The sequence below is a fragment of the Papio anubis genome, chromosome 6 (genome assembly GCF_008728515.1).
Source record: "Papio anubis isolate 15944 chromosome 6, Panubis1.0, whole genome shotgun sequence".
In the NCBI taxonomy this organism is placed as follows: Eukaryota; Metazoa; Chordata; class Mammalia; order Primates; family Cercopithecidae; genus Papio; species Papio anubis.
Window position 1 is genome coordinate 97,301,367 of NC_044981.1, and position 17,586 is coordinate 97,318,952.

A 17,586-nucleotide genomic window follows, 5' to 3' on the forward strand; every position below is an offset into this window, starting at 1 on the left:
CTTTGTGCATCAGTGGAAATATCTAATTTATCATCATATTACCCATACAGTTGTTAAAAACATTTCAGATAGATGCAAGATTTTAAAAAATATTGTTTTCTGCTTTATAAATAACGATGTTTAGTTAAGAAAAATCCTCTTTCAGTTAAAAAGACTATATTGTCCAGAAATAATGTACAGTGCTTACAGGAAATAAGTGACATTCCACAGAGGAAGTATCTCAGGGTCCTGTCTTTGATATGATTGCTAAGAAAACTCCTAGACCTTTCATTTTGAAATTGTTTTTAGGACACCCTTGCTTATGACACAAGAACTAATTGCTTTATTTATAGTGTTAAAGAAAAAATAATCAGTGATACATGTTAAAACATTGTATGGCAGACTTTCTTCAGGAACTTTGCTGTAGCTTTAGGGATCACTGCAATGGGATATTGTAGTAGTGAAGAGATATTGGGATCAACTCAGAATATATCATGGGCAAGTGGAAATTTTTAGCCATGGAGCAGACTGGGGCTCAGTGGGTGAAAAATTACTAAAAGGAAACATCAGGGTAAGGAGATTCTGACTAAACCATCCTAAGAATATTCTGCTAAAGACAGGCCAAGGTGATCAGACATCCCTTGCGGGATGATGAAGAATGAGGAACCCAATGAGATATTTTAGGTCATTGGACATTAAGAATGGGAACTTCTTGCTAAACTGACTTAACAGGGTTCTTTGCTAAAACTGGATTTTATAAAGAAGATCATAGATGTGCCTAGGTGAAGGTTCAAAAGCCTTGGAAAAGTTTGATCAGAAAATATTTGTCAATAGCTATTCCTGCTTTTAGAACAATAACAAAAATAGTATATAACTTATGCATTATTTTACTTAAAATATTGTGACATTTTTTAAAAAGAAAAACTATCTTAATATTAGAATTGTTATTAATGAGGATATTCCGAAGGAACAGGATAACATCTGAAGGTAATTTCAAAAGAGGAACTTGAAACATTCAAGCAAATTTAAAATAAAATGACTATTTTGAAAATGGAAGAGCAATTTATATGTATATATTTGAGAATATTCATGTAAAAAGAAGTTGTTTTAAATTTTCATTCTATAGAAAACTATGTGCTTCCTAGACATGGTCACAAAACTCATATGAGAAGTAAAGATAGTAAGAAACATTGTAATGAAAATAATAATACTTTTTATGAAAGATTTCACATTTTATGTTTGTTTTCTCAGGAAGGATAGAAAATCTGAATGATAAAGACAAATAATTAAAGTAAAAGTTCAAATTCTATTGTATTACGGTCTAAGATGTTGTTATTACCAGCATTGCTTCCCCAGTTATTAAGTGTCAGAGTAAATAAACCTTTGTTTTTATAAAATCCTTATAAGGAAATGAAATAAATGTGAGTACTGAATTTTTATTTCATGGAAAACTGAGGGTAAACTAGTTCCCTTATTTTTAGTTTATCTGATAATAGATGGTTAAAATAATACTCTTTACAAGATGAATAATTATGTAAATATATTACAAATAAACAATCCATCTACATTATGTTGACTGAACTTTGGTTTTTAGTGCAGATAATTTTTATATTTAATACTGTTTTCACTAATGCTATTTAATAGCTTTCAGTTAGTAGTTTGTTAGTTAATATTTAAAGTAAAATATTAAAACCCATCAATAATAATAGAGGTGATGTCCTAGAGTTTTACTGTTTGTTCTTTCAGAGGCTTATTAGTATTTTTTCAGGCTCCTATATTATATTCAATTTTCACTTTGCCCTGTATTTTCAGGTGATGTTTCTTTTATTTAACTAAATTTAAATTCATCCATATCTAATTCTCATACATTTTTAGTCACAGCTGAGCTCCCCTGCTTATGTATTAAGAAGGTTGAATTATAATTATAATTTCTTTAAAGTGTCCTTGAAACTTCACCCAATCTGGAATGAATTTTGAATTCTAAAAAGTTGGTTTTGTGAGCAGGAGTCAGTTTTGTTTTAAATAGTAGCATAGACCTTTCTTCACTTGTTTCAAACACAGCGTGGCCAGGATGCTAATACATTTGCAAACAAACAAACAAACAACAACAAAAAAAAAACTATGGATATAAATATACCAACATTTTCTTGATTTTTCAAGGGTAGATTTACATATTAATATAAATAATTTATATTATTTTTAAACTTCACTGCCTCTATCAAGCATAGTTCTCTTGGTTCCTAAAATTCATTCTTTTTCTTTTCTTTTTAAATGAGTCTGTCTATATAACCCCCCCCACACAAATATATATTTATATATAAAAATTTAACAAATAACTTATGTATATATAACTGGGTAATGTTTCAAAACAGAGTCCATAAATCATGAAAAAAGAAACTCCGTACACAGTTGTTAATGAATTAAAACCATGACTAATTTCTAAGTGAAGTAGTTATTTCTTATTCTAAAATTTGATAAAATTGGCTAATTAAATATAAACATACACACACAGGTACACACATACATTTTCTGTGACTACACTTTGAGAGCCTGGTTTACTAGTTAGTTTTGCATACTATTGTACCTTACATTTTGGTAATCCAAATGTGAGTAAGCCACGATTGTGCCACTGCATTCCAGCCTGTGTGACAGAGTGAAAGCATGTCTCTAAAAACAAACAAACAAACAAACAAACTTATCTTAATGCAAAACAAATCAGATCAATTTTCATGATTGATTTGAATGTTTCCTTCAGCTATTCTGTAATAACTTTATGCATAGTTCATACTGTCAGAATTAAGAAAGATGCATTATTGATTTTTTTCTGAAGATACACCTTCAATATTATATTTTTTATAATCTAGTGTTGCATTGCCATTGTACCTTCATCACTTGATCTGATCACTTCATTCATTTCTTCAAATATTTATGGAGCAAATGGGTAGATAACTAGCTATGCCTGCTACAGCTTTGTCATCAGTCATTATTTTCTTTTCTTTTCTTTTTTTTTTTTTTTTTCTTTTTTTTCTTTTTTGAGACGGAGTCTCGCTCTGTGGCCCAGGCTGGAGTGCAGTGGCCGATCTCAGCTCACTGCAAGCTCCGCCTCCCGGGTTCACGCCATTCTCCTGCCTCAGCCTCCCGAGTAGCTGGGACCACAGGCGCCCGCCACCTCGCCCGGCTAGTTTTTTGTATTTTTTAGTAGAGACGGGGTTTCACGGTTTCACCGTGTTAGCCAGGATGGTCTGGATCTCCTGACCTCGTGATCCACCCGTTTCGGCCTCCCAAAGTGCTGGGATTACAGGCTTGAGCCACCGCGCCTGGCCCCTTATTTTCTTTTTTAATCTTTAGCATAATAGAGAGTCATGTTTTCTGTCTTAAGAGTAACATAGAGCTTTATAAGTGAGTTAATGAAGGAAGAGTTGATATGATCAAGATTGAGATTTAGGAAAACCATGCTGGCTCAGTGTAGTGAACAGATTGGAAGGGACAGTGGTGGAGATGAGAGTAGTTGTTAAAGTGTTGCAAGAATGCAGGAGTGGTTAAGAGAATGGCATGCTGGAGAGTGGCCAAGTAACCTGTGTCCAAAAAAATTAATTTAAATTTAAAATGTATGGTGATCATTGGTGTATTTTCTCAGATTTATTTCACTAAGGAATCTAGTGGACTAATTAGAAAATAAGGAAATGAAATCATGAAGAAAATTCTTTGATTAATTCTGTTGTGAAAGGAAAGAGAGAAAGTATGATAACTACTGTGGAAAGTATGCTAACTAGAGGAAAGAAAATAAGACCTAAAAGGCTTGAACATGTTTAAATGTTGTCGGTAAAAAGGGAGTGGTAAAAAAAGAAATAAATAATTGTATAAGATTCCTGTAAATAATGTAAGAATGTGATGGAATTTAAAGCAGCAAATGAAGGATTCGCTGTGGCTTGCAGGGTAACAAACAGAAGAAGAGGAGAGATTGTGACAGACGGTCTTTGATATAAGAAGGTTTTGGATTGATTTTTGAGTGTGTTTCCATAAATGGTTTTATTTTTCTCTGTAAAGTAAAACCCAAGTCAACTACTAAAATTGAGTTGAGTCCACAGAAAGTTTTGAGTGTCAGGAAAGGAGCAATTTGAAATTGACGTTGTAAATAATAAGTTGAAAGAGATACTAAGCTTTCTGGGCAGGGTTGAATACGTACTCCAGTTTCACTCTTATTAGTACCACTTTTTCCAGCAATGCTTTGCTGCTTCAGATTCAGAAGACATTGATAGTTGACTCTAGGACTGGGTTGGGTTAAACAGTTCAAAGGAAAGAGAGAGTTTAGTGAGTTTAAGATATTGGCAAAAGTAATATTGAGATTATACATCAAGGAAAAATCGTCTGAACATGGTATAATATAAAAAAGTAGAAACATCTAATGAATAGTAAGACCGTAGGTCTTTAGTGGGCATGAGGCTCCAGTGGAATTGGAAAAGATTACCAGTAAAGAAACTGAATAAACAAAGTGGGGAGAAAAAAGAGTCTAAAATCATAGAGCAGGAAAGTTGAGTAGTTCGTTTTGAAAGTAAAATAAATCCCGGTGTTGAAAATAGCATTATGTGACCACAATTGGCTGAAGCACTAAGAAAAGTGTTGGTAATGACTTTGAATGACTGACAAGTCACTCTGAGTCCTGTGTGAAGGGCACTCTATGTGAACGACTCTGAGTGACTTACCAGTTTCAAGCTGGTGAAGGAGAAACAGCGGTATGCTGGAAATGACTTGTACTGACTTTCAGGAAATAAATTTACAGAAATTTTATGATTTGACTGACATAATACCTGCAGCTTGAAATCATTAATAGTAAATATAAAATCAGCAAGTACCACAAGTAAAAATAAAGCAAATAAAAATCAACAAACACTACAAATCAGGGCAAGTCTTCCTTTTCCAGAGAGACAACTGTTAAATATTTACTAGTTCATCACTGAGGAGAAGCAGACATCTGTATCCAGGAAATGAATAGAAGACTGTAGTAAAATAAATCAGGTAGTAATATTGAACGGTACGAACCTTAAAAGAACAAGGTTTTGTACCTTTTCTTGCTTTCAAGAGGAGTGTGGAATGTGTGATTTAGAAGTAGGAAAGAAAAAAGAAGGACACATTTCCCATTCTTGATATATGTGGAGTGTGAAATAGATTTTTCATTAATATATTAAAGCTGTACTTAAAATTAAATAGAATTTAAAATTGTTTATGTAGAGCAATAATGTGGCTATCTTTCTGTTTTGCTTTAAAGCTGGGTCAGGTATATATATATGTGTGCGTGTGTGTATATATATATATTTTTTTTCTTATTGAATGAAGCCATGAACAGAATATGAGAAAAAGAAGTACATGTCTAGTTATTCTTAAACTGATTTGATCATTACAAATTATATGACCATATTAAATTATCACAGGTGCCATGATATATACATATATATGTTATTTATAAATATAAATACAACAAAAAAGAACAAAAATAAATAAATATTAATGGATATATAGACCATCTCCACTGAAAAATATCTTGGAATTTATATAGCCTAATCCATTTATTCCACAATTGAACAAATTGATTTCTAGAGAGATAAACTAACCACAAATCATTTAGCTTGGTAATGTTACAGCTGAAAGTAATATGCCTGTGTTCTAAAGTCCAGCATGATAGGAATAATTTCATTGTATGCATCTAGTCATTCATTTATTCATTTCTAAAATTTATTTAATAAGTATCTATTGATATCTATGATATACTAGATACTGTTCCAGGTACAAGAGCTATAAGGATAGAAAAAAATCCTTGCATTAATGGAGTTTTTCTTCTAGCAGGTAGAGATAGAAACTGAACAGATAAATAAATGTAAAGAGGAAAAACACAATATACTACCTAGTCATTAAGAAGTATGAATACAAATAAAATAGGAGGATAAGGTATATATATGGTGAGTCCAGGGTTTTAATTTTAAATAGGGTAAATATTAGAAATTATCTTTAAAAACTAATGTATCAGCAAACATCAGGAGGAAGTGGAGAAGTGAGACACATGGATATGCAGGGAAAGTGCATTCCAGCTAGAGAAAACAGCATAGTCAAAGCCCCTCTGCTAAATTGTACCCCTAATTAAAATGTGCTGCAAATTAATGATTAATATAGTCATTAATTACTTTATACATATTCATATTGTGATATGTCTTAATTCTCAGTGTACTTGTAATGCATTATAAGACTTTAAGCTTTTCCAGGACAGGGGTCATGTTTTGTTTTTGGTAAATCTACGTACGCACAGTGCCTGGCATGGTCATATATACCAAGCTGGTGGTCAATATATATTAAAATGAAAGATCAAATGAATGAATGAATATTCTAGTGAATTATGAAATAGAACAAGTTGAGTTTTAAAAGAAAACTTTTGTGCCTCTAAGTCTCCTCACCTGAAAAGGCTTGGCTTTAAGGGTCATGTTGGTTAAAGCTCCTACCTCAACAAAAGCTCAGGGTGCTTTTTCTATTCTTGCTTACTAGGGTGATTAAATACCAATAGAGGGGAAAATAAGTTTCCATATCCTTAAAAAATTATGAATTATTTTAATGGTAAAGACATATACATACACACTTACATATATATATGAAGACAGTAGGCATATGCCAAAGTCATCGTGTGTACAAGTACTGTGCTTCTCTTTTGATTGATTATGTAAAACAAGCAACAAGAATAAATTCTGATTATCTTTACAGAGCTTTATGGCCTGTCAAATTAGCTTTAGATGAATTTTCTCATTTATTTATCACAATACTTCCACAATATTGTTAAAGAAGCTTTTTATTACATTAGGTAGGGAAAATAAATTATGGCTTATCCAAGGTCCTTCATTGACCCAGTGTAGTAAAGTTTCTTAATTTCATTTCAGTTTGGCCACATGACAGTAAAATATATTCTTGATGGCTACTATTTATAAGAAAATAAAACATTTGATCAGGAAAGTTGAAGACATCTCATTTAAAAGATAATATGCAATGAATCTTCATTATGAGAGACTTGGAATGGTACACAATGAACTATCCACTGCTGTTTCAACTACCTAAAAAGGATAACTGTCTTTAACTGCACCAAATGATACTAAACTTGCTGCCTATCATATTATGCTTAGTCACTCTGATCTCTTTTATTCCTCTATTAATTCACAGTAACACTGAGAAGAGCAATTCTCTCTGTTTCATTGTCTTTCCCTTCAAATATCCTGTTTTAAGAGATTAAAGATGCCTTGAGATAACACTGCCAGAATTATCCCAAGGACTGACAGGTTTACTAACAACTGAATGCTTTTCAGATCACTGCACTGGACTCAGATCCACCTTTGATATGAACCACATATGGCTTCAGTCTTGTTTCCCTGAATTAACTCTAATTTCCTAGTGACCAAGGTCAGATGAGTCCAGATAGGGCTCAGCTGTTCTTACCTAGCACATATGTTCCAGTATTGTTGGTAATTTATTTCTGTAATAAAAAATTAAAATGGAAATCTCAGCCAGAATCTCTTTTACCAAAGGAGACCTTGCTATGGCATTAGGGCTTATTACATGTAACTTTTTCATAACAAAATAAGAATTATTATTATAGCCAAATATTTAAGTTAGTATTATAAACAAAATTGGTCATGTGAAATTTATTCAAAAAGAATAATTTGAGTAAGTACCAAGTACCACAAAATCTACATTGTTAATTTAAAAAAGTCAGAAATCACTGTATTTGCTTTTATCAATTTTGCTGTATTAATCTATATAACAATGTTAAACTAATTCTGGCATATTTATTATTTAGGAGACAAAACTTGTATTTATAAATGTCTATTAATTCAAAAGAAATCGAATTTGTTAACAAGAAAATCTTTTTCAGATTACTTCAAGATATTTTGGGTGTTGTACCACCTGATTAACTTTTTAACGTATCTGAGCTGAAGTCAACATTTCTATTATGTATAATAAAACATATTACCAAACAGTATTCAATTTTCTTTGATTAATGTGTTGTTGTTATGATATTTAAAACAAAATTAATGTTAAAGGTTTTACATTTCATTCATGGAGAAAACTTTCCTCTAGAAGATACTTAAAAAGTTAATTCTAAATCCTTGCTTCAAAATGTTACACAAATACTGATAATGCTATTTTCTTATCACTTTTAGACAGTCAGGTTTATAAAAGCAAGTTCAATGAGCATAAGATGGTTTCTAAATTTTAATTTATTTTTGACAGCAAACAAAATGAACGAAGGAGAAGAATTCATTTGTGTACCTACTATAATTTAGGCCAAAGATATCTTTAAAAAGAAGATGCCTTTGTATTTGTCAAATATGTTGCTCCCAGTAAAAGAAAAGATCTATGCAAGTGTTTCAAGAGTAAACCTTACCTTATTAGCTTTTCATAATATTTTGGGAGAAATTCAAAACAAAATTGCAGAGCACTATTCTTACATTGATATTTTACCAGTTCACTAAATCATTCAGAAAAGAAATTTACCCTAAAATTTGTTAGTCTTTTGAGACTTGCAAAGAGCCAAATAATTTCCAGGTTGCAAACTTTATTTGGTGTTCTAGCAGAAGCTAAACTAAAATGTCTATAAGTTTTAAATTGTTAGATGTATGTTTAAAATATTTTAAATATTTACATTGTATGCTCTTTTTAATGCACAAAATTATTTGGCAATTATGAATTTTATAAAAGGTTGTATTTCTTATTCCTTTAAATTTCATTTTTGACAAAAATATCTTATTTTGTTCATGTTTCACAGTCCATAAAAATTGCTACCATAAGCAGACAGTGTCTTATGAACTGATTTTATTGGTTTGTGCTGATGTCGCAAAAAAAAAAAAAAAAAAAAAATCAGCTTACAAATTTCGGCATTTTTATAAAACAAACATTGCTAAACATTGACACCCCAAGTCCATCTAATGTAACATAGAAAAATAAGTTTATTTAATGTGGGGCAGAATTAAGGAAAGGAGGAATAAAATAGAAATACATTCTAGTATTTTCAGTGGCAGATAAGTTGAGTGGCAAAATAAGATGATTTTATTTACAAAAACTTAAAAATGCATTTTTCTTATAGTGCCCTTTTTTTACATATACATTTCATACAATATCTCTGAGACATTATTTAACTGATTTTCTTGGCTTTATCTGGCTAATTACTCTGTATAATATAGCTATAAGGATAATACTTAAGAAATCTTTTTTTTTATTTTTGTCAAATAAGTTATAGTGGTTTTAGGTTTTATGTAATTAAAATTCTTTTGTAAAATCACGATGCCATAAATTTTATCTATTTTCACTTTCTTTTAAAGCAAGGAGCTTTAGTTCTCTCAACTGTGAGGGAAATAAAAATATTTTAGCTATTTCTTATCTTTTACTTGGCTACGCTCAAGTTGAGCTCTTTATTATCCTGTAATTTGTTGTTACCTCAATTCTTTGCTAATGGAAAATTATTTTATGATGTACTTAGCTTACTACCTGTCTTTTATATTATATATTTCTCTTAGGTACTACATTCTTTTGGGCAGTATTTCCTAATAAATTTGGCAGCAGCCATGGACAGGGCAAGGATGTGCTCAATTCCTGAGTCTTTCCTGGTATTCTGTCTCAGTCTTCACTTTCTCTCATCACAGCGGCCAGAGGACCTTCAAAGACTGGACGTTATGGCTGATCAGCTTAGTCCCTATGTTTGATTTTAATCAGATCCCTTGGCAATGATCAGTATCTACTTCATTGAAAGACACTAACCATTGTCACAGGAGATGGAGCAAAATGTATTTACAGGTAGTTCCTCCAACAGGCCCATTGTTTTCCACCTATAATATTTAGTTTATACCGCAACTTTATTTCCTTTCTTCTATGTCAGTTTGCATACAACTTTCATATTCAACATAGAAATATTTGATTATTTATTTCATTTTTACCTCCTCACTGATCTTAAGTGCATTTTTATTCCTTTTCTTTAACTTGTACAGCTCCCATTTATTGATTTTTACCTTTCAAGTTCCTATAATCTATTTAACTTTGAGAATGTTCAACAACTTTCTGCTTTATTAAAAATAAATCTAGCTGAGCCTTCTTATTTTCTCCTTATACGATATATTTTACAGTGGAAGTATGACCCCATTGGTGTTTAATATAAATATTTTCAAACCACAAGTCAAGCCAATGGCAGTGTTTTATTTTATTTTTTTTTATGGTGTATTCTTATTTTTATTCTTGGTTTTATGGAAGAGAGAACAATCTCTGAAAGGTTAAATAAATGCCTTAGCCAGTGTCACATAGCTAGTAAATGAGAGTATGGATCCCATGTTTAGTTTATGTTCCAGACTGACTCTCACATGCATTGGAACTGGGCTGGGCTGTTAGTGGTATTTGTTTTTAATCGATAGCTTTAGCTGGCACCTGTTCTTGCTGTTGGTGGAGGCTTCTCTCTTTCTGCTCCCTTCCCCTCTTCCAATGGCAGTGTTTTAAATCCTCGTTTATTCCACTCAGAACCACCTTATTAGGAACATTACTTTTTTTTTTTCAGCTTCACTGAGGTACAGTTGACCTCAATAAAATAATAAAAATTGTATATATCTACAGTTTTGGAGAGTCTTTCCTAATAAATTTGACAGCAGCTACGCACATAGTCAGGCAGAGTCTCAATTCCTGAGTCTTTCCTGGTGTCTTATCTATATCTACATACATATATATATATAATTATCATAATCAGTTTAATTAACATAGCCATTATCCTATATTTTTGTGTATGTGGTGAGAATATTTAAGATCTATTCTCTTGGCAACTTCCAAGTATAATTTTACAGAATAGTTAACTGTAGTCACCATGCTAAATGACATAAGCTAGGCACAGAAAGACAAATGCTACATGATCTCACTTATACATGGAATGTAAAAAAAGTTGAACTCGTAGAAGCAGGGAGCAGAATAGTAGCTACCAGGCGTTTGAGGGGAGGAAATGGGGAGATGTTAGTCAAAGGAACTTTGCATTATTGATTGTTCTTTCTTTGTCTGACATTTTAAACCTCTCCTTTCTTTTGAAACATCCCCCTATTGGCATTTAAACATGCTCAAATCTCTTCAATCTTTTAAAATCTTACTTAAACCAAAATATTCTTCTGTCTACTGTCCTGGATCTGCTCATCTTCAGAGTTGTACTTTTTATTTATTTTTTTCTTTTTGGCACTTACTGCTACCAGTTTACTTTCCTCAAATCCTTTCTTAATCCACTTTGATGTGACTTCTAAGAGCTTCACTCCCCTCAATTAGCCCTTGCTAAAATAACCAAGAAACTCTCTGTTGCCATATCCAAAGGAAATTATTCAGTTTTCATCATTTGTGGTTTTTTAGTAAAATCACTATAAGGGACCACTTCCTCACTTAACTTTCTCTTGCCTTAATGCATGCAGTACTTAGATTTTCTTCCTTTTCTATTTACTCTTTTTACGTTTCCTTAGCAGATTCAGCCTCCTATGCCAGTTGGTGAAATTCAAAATTCCGCAAGCCTTCATGCTAGTACTCATCTCATCTTCCTCTCCTGTCTTTTTCCACATGTATCCACTACTTGGTCAATTGTATCTAATATGACATCAAAAAATCTACATGTTTAGCTTTGATCTCCCCTCTGAACTCCAGACTTAGATATATATCTTCATATTACAGATCCATTTGAATGTTCCTCATGTGTCCCCAACTCACTAGATATACTCTTTCTCCCCTAAAATTTGATCTTCTTTCAGTTTTTTCCCTCTGTCAGTAATGCTGAAGTTTAAACCAGAAACCGAGGACTTTTTCAACCTAAACCTCTTCTTTATTTTTTATATTTTAATAATTACCAAGTATTATGAATCTCACACACACACACACACACACACACACACACACACACACCCCTTGAGTTTCTGGATATCTTTCCTTCTCCAACGCCATCTCCAGAGTCCAAGTACTGTTTCCTTAGACTGATGCTATGTGCTTGTGAATGGTCTTTCTACACTGTAGTCTTAGTGATCCCTTCAAAATGCAAATCTGATTTCATCATCCATATCCAATCTGCTTCATAATTGCCTTCACTTCTCACTGCTCCTATGGTTAAGGCATATTTTGTTCTTGCGTGTTAACTATTTATGAAACCTGGACCCTGGTCAGTGTCTAAAATTGTGCCTATTGCATAAAAGTAATTCAATACACATATTTTATTTTACTTATTATTTTTATTTTATTTTTAATTTTTTTAATAATTTCAACTTTTATTTTAGATTCAGGAGATACATGTGCAGGTTTGTTACATGGATACATTATGTGATGCTGAGGTTTGAGGTACTGTTGACCACGTCACCTAGGTAGTGAGCATAGTCCCCAGTGCGTTTTCAACCCTTGCCCCCCTCATCTTCTGCCCTTGGTAATCCCTAGTGTCTATTGTTTCTATCTTTATGTCCATTAGTACTCAATATTTAGCTCCCATTTATGTCTGAGAATGTGCAATATTTGGTTTTCTGTTTCAGTGTTAATTCACTTAGGATAATGCCCTCCATCCAGCTGCATCCATGTTGCTGTAAAATACACGATTTTGTTCTTTTTTATGACTGTGTAGTATTCTATGGTGATACACGTATTTTAAATAAGAGTAACTTGGCTCTGTGAAAGTAAAAATTGCACTGGGAAAAGCTAAACCAACAAAGAAGACTTTTCTATTCCAAAAAGGAAGAGAGAGATCAGAACTCAATCTCTAAACTGGGCTGAAACTCTGGAGAGTTTTAAAGGATGGGTTGGGAGTTTTTAAGAGTGAAGGAGTTTTTAACAACATTTGGGTAGGTATGGGGGATTGTGACCATATGTGTTTGCTAATTGGGTTTGTCCAAAGGATATATAAACTTTCTCATATCTTTGTCACAGAAAGTAGTTCTACAACTTGGAACAAGGGACCCTCTGTCTGAAGTTATGTTTCTACCTTTCCACAGAGACTGGAAGATAGAGATGCCTCCTTTTTTTTTTTCTTAATTATACTTTAAGTTCTAGGGTACATGTGAACAACATGCCGGTTTGTTACATATGTATACATGTTCCAGGAGATGCCTCCTTTCTTGATGATTACCTTTCAAAGAGTTGGCTCCAGGCCCTTTAGAAAGACAGTCTGGTGTTGAAAAACTGCCAAGAGCCTTTAAAAAAGATTTACATGTAAAAGGGACAAATAAAGAATTTACAATTACCAGAAATCTGAAGTAAATTATCTATGAGAAGGAAGGGAAAATACCCTGATGCTTAGGCTATCTGAATCACATAAAGGACTGAGTGAGCTTAAGACAGGGCCTGGAGGTCGGAAGGAGCCTGTCCCAAATTTAAAAAGCTGAGAGAAGGCTTCAGGTCACCTTCATTACTCCTTATTTATTTTGCTATCATTTTCTAGGACTCTGTTCCTTAACTTATAGTGCCCCAGCCGAAGAATACTTTCTTCAGTTATCCCTCCTATCAAGTTCATATCCAAGATAGCATTTCTTGAGTGCTTTCTCTCATATTAGAGAGTTCTTGATGTTCTAAATACATAAGAATGCATTTTGAGTTTTTATTTTGTTGCATTTGTAAAATATTTCTTACCACTTTGAGGATCATTTATGCCATTCTGTTTGCTTTAGTCTTTATATTTTCAGTTGGAGGCTGTACTCAAATATCTGGTTATCCTTGGCTGTTTGATCATATTTAATAGATTTTAAAAGGCTCACTGCAAACTCTAGGTGCTTACTCAAAGCTGAAAAACTGAGTTTCACTGTGGAGTATGTAGTGGGTAATTTAGTTCGAAAATCCATGAAATGTATATTTAGATAGAGTTGGTGTAGTGCACTGATTAAGATTATGCACCTTGTAGGTAATCTTCTCATGTTTGAGTCATGGTTTTGCCAGTAGGTAGCCATGTAATTTTAGGCAAATCATTAACATCATTGTGTTTTGGTTTTCTTGTTTATAAAAGGGGTATGAAAATACCTACATATTTTTATAAAAATTAAAAATTTTAATATTTGTAAATAATTTAGAATAATGTCTGACACATACTAAAATTTATACATGTGATTTTTTATTATTACTATTAATACTATCTATTTTGCTTGAAAAAAATTTCTGTTCTTTCTGGAGGAAGTATACGAATGAAGACAGGCACAAGGCTGACTGGTCTGCACATTGGTTATGGATTTCAACTTATTTCTTCTGGTTTTAATATGGTCTTCCTTGGCTCAACTGTCCAGCATGCTCTTGCTTCCTCCCAGAGCATAAAACCTCTAGTCCCTGCTTGGGTGGGATGGGGGAGTCATCATTCTATTCAGAGACAGGCTGTAACAATCTGTTTTTTAAAGCATCCCTTCAATAAATTCTACTGTTTTTAAACCCATATTTATTTTGGCTTTGAAAGGGATGTGGAACTGACTATCTCTGGACATGTGTGGAGTGAGGGTGTATTCTAAAGTTACCTATTTCCTTGTAGGTGACCAGGAGATAATCATATTTCTTAAATTGGGCTTTCATATTTATTATGAGAATTAAAACACTTTGGGTGATTTTTCTATCTAAATATATTTTGCCATCTAAGTAGAAATACTTAGAGAAATGAAAAATCAGTGCTGGAAAATATTTCAAGAATTTTAAGTGAGTATATGTTTTGTAAACTTATTACACCAATTAACTTAGTACTGTAGACCAGATAGTTCAAATGTGAAATAATATGATAATTCATAGTAACTTAAAATTAAACTATCTATATTTGTAAAGGATACAGTAGCAACATTTCTTAAAGTTGCTTGGTTTTCAGTTGTGATTAAAAAAAAGTTTGATGTGGATTACAGCAAAATATTCACAATGAATGAATTAATGCACTATTATAAAATATAATTATCTTGGCCAGGCATGGTGGCTCACACCTGTAATCCCAGCACTTTGGGAGAATGAGGCAGGCATGTTCAGTATTTCACTGCAGAGCAAAGGTTTGGATTTCTACCCAGTCTCAGCCCTGATTCTGTCCTTGTCTTTAGAGAACACTCATTATACCTTTTTCTTTTACCTAATAAATCATAAGGTACTTATTTCCATTTTATCATTGAAACAGTGCCAGGATTTTTCTCTATAATATTGTGGGCCTGCCTTGTAGTGGAAATAGTGGTAATATCACATTTATTTCTTTGTACATGTAGAAATAAAAGCATACTTAAACTGTAAAAAAAAGTCCATATCTATTTGCTTGAAAAGAGTTTTAACTTTTTATGATCATGCAAGCAGTATGATGAATATCCTTCCTGTGTTTATAACTTCAGGATTATTTTTGATATTTGTATGATAATTAAATGACAATAAGGGTTTCACATATGAACTTTCAAGGAGCAGATGCTAACGTTTATCCTGTTTATGTTTTACCAGGACCTTCTGAACAAAACCTATTTTCTTCTTTTAGTAATGAAATTCTAGTAAAGCCCTACTCATAATTTTCAGTTGGATATAAGCACTATTCAATTGTATTGGTCCAGGAATCTTTAGTTATTTAGTAGGCCTGAAGAATAGATTTCTGAAGTCCAGCTTAAAGAAGTTCTGAGGTGATCAATTTTTTTCTCAGTGGAAATGTAGACATCTTTATTTGTAACATCCTTATTGGTAACACATTCTGCTCCTCTCTTCAACCTATATTTTTTTGTGTGTATCCCTGGGGGTTAATGTAGCATCTGTGTTATGTTAACCTAAATTGGGGGAAAACAAACAAACTCTTGTAGTCTTACAGTTTCCATCTGAGTGCAGTGTTTCTCTCTTCTATATTTGTTGTTAAAGAGATGTTGACAAATATGAAATACTCAGGTAAGAGACAAGAACAAAGAACTTCCTTATAAATCATTTATTTTCTATTATATGTATAACTTTCTATGATTTACTGAGATGCATTTTTAAACATTAAGATTTAAAAAAATATATTTGTTAAACAAATCTATACTATACCTAGAAATATGATGAGAAATTGCTATGAGAAACTCGTTATACAGATTCAGATTTTTTCGGTATATATATATCCCTTAAAAATTATATTGTTTAAGACGGTACAAGTAAAATAAATGTGGTCCATTGTGTCTAAACATTATAGGACCACATGGAAACTAAGGAATATCTTTCTTATGACCAACTTATATTTATTTTCTTCAGAAATCAAAAATCTCCACGTATGACAAAATGTGGGCCTTTATGAGTAGCAGAAGGCAGTCAGTGTTGGTCAAAAGTAATGAAGAAGGAATCCAGCGAGTCCTCACCTCTGATTATGCTTTCCTAATGGAGTCAACAACCATCGAGTTTGTTACCCAGCGGAACTGTAACCTGACACAGATTGGCGGCCTTATAGACTCCAAAGGTTATGGCGTTGGCACTCCCATGGGTAGGTTATATGTCAGCTATTTGTTCTTTGTTCATTAATCTGAGTTGCTGTAAGACAGCGGTAAAACAGTGTTTCCACATATGCCATTAGGAATTTTGTTTTAACCAAATGCATCCTGCTACCCCTCTGTGACTATATAAAAGCAGGTTATCAATTTGTATAAAAGCAGGTTATCAATATATTCTTCTAAATAGGTAAGTCAAAAAAGGAAAAATTAATTTCTATCAAAATGGTCAGTGGATATTTTTACTGTATCAGTGTTGAAAAACCCACAGCATAACCCAGCTAACCTTCTCTTTTCAATCTTAAATTCAAAAAATGTTTTATGAGTACACTAAAGTTTTTGTAACAATTTACTTTTTTAAATCTGTGGCTTATGAATACAGTGTTTGACTTAGAGAGTTAACTAAAATAAGTGAGGCATAAATGGCTCTCATGAATATTATTAGAATTGTTTTACTTAAAAGAAGGTGCAAACAGCAGACTATTTACCAATGCCATCTAGAATACTTAACACTGAGGATTATTTGTAACATCCCTCTTCTTTCATATGGCAAATTATTTTTAATCAAAATAATCAAATGAGATAATGAATTGTAATTTTCAGAAAACAATAATAAAAATCTTGATTATATATACACAAACATGTATGAATATGTATATGTTTGTGCTGTAAGTAAATACATATATATATATATAAAACATTACAGTACATATGTACGTGTGGTAGACAGAATAATGGCTTCCCAGAGATGTCCATGTCTTACTCCCCAGAACCTTTGAATATGTTACTTTATAGCAATATACTTTGAATATAGCATATACTTTGAATACGTATCATAGCAAAAGGTACTTTGCAAATGCGATTAAGTTAAGGATCTTGAGATGGGGAGATTTTCCTGGATTAACCATATGGGTCCAATGTAATCACAAGAGCCCTTGTAATAGGGAGAGTATAGGGTTGAGTCATAGTTAAGATGTGATTTTGACGGGATGTAAGAGAAAGAGACAGGGACAGAGAGAGAGAGAGAGAAAAGAAGAGAAGGGGAGAGGAGAGGAAAGGAGAGAGATCTGTAGATATTATTTGTTGGTACTGAAGATGGAAGAACGAGCCATGAGCCAAGAAATGCCAGGTGACCTTTAGAAGAAATACAGTCCTTCAGAGACATCAC

The 17,586-nt window shown here is 32.6% G+C and overlaps 1 protein-coding gene across 5 annotated transcripts in view; it reads left to right on the forward strand.

Moving 5' to 3' along the window:
* Positions 1-17,586, forward strand: part of GRIK2 (glutamate ionotropic receptor kainate type subunit 2) — a 684,613-nt gene that overhangs the window by 632,682 nt on the left and 34,345 nt on the right. For all 5 annotated transcript variants that reach the window (XR_002521364.2, XM_021936816.2, XM_031667694.1 and 2 more), the window contains one exon: positions 16,189-16,414. Coding sequence is in view for 4 of the 5 variants with exons in the window: in XM_021936816.2 (XP_021792508.1) it covers positions 16,189-16,414 (226 nt within the window). In the remaining variant the exon portion in view is untranslated. The remainder of the gene's footprint in view (positions 1-16,188; positions 16,415-17,586) is intronic.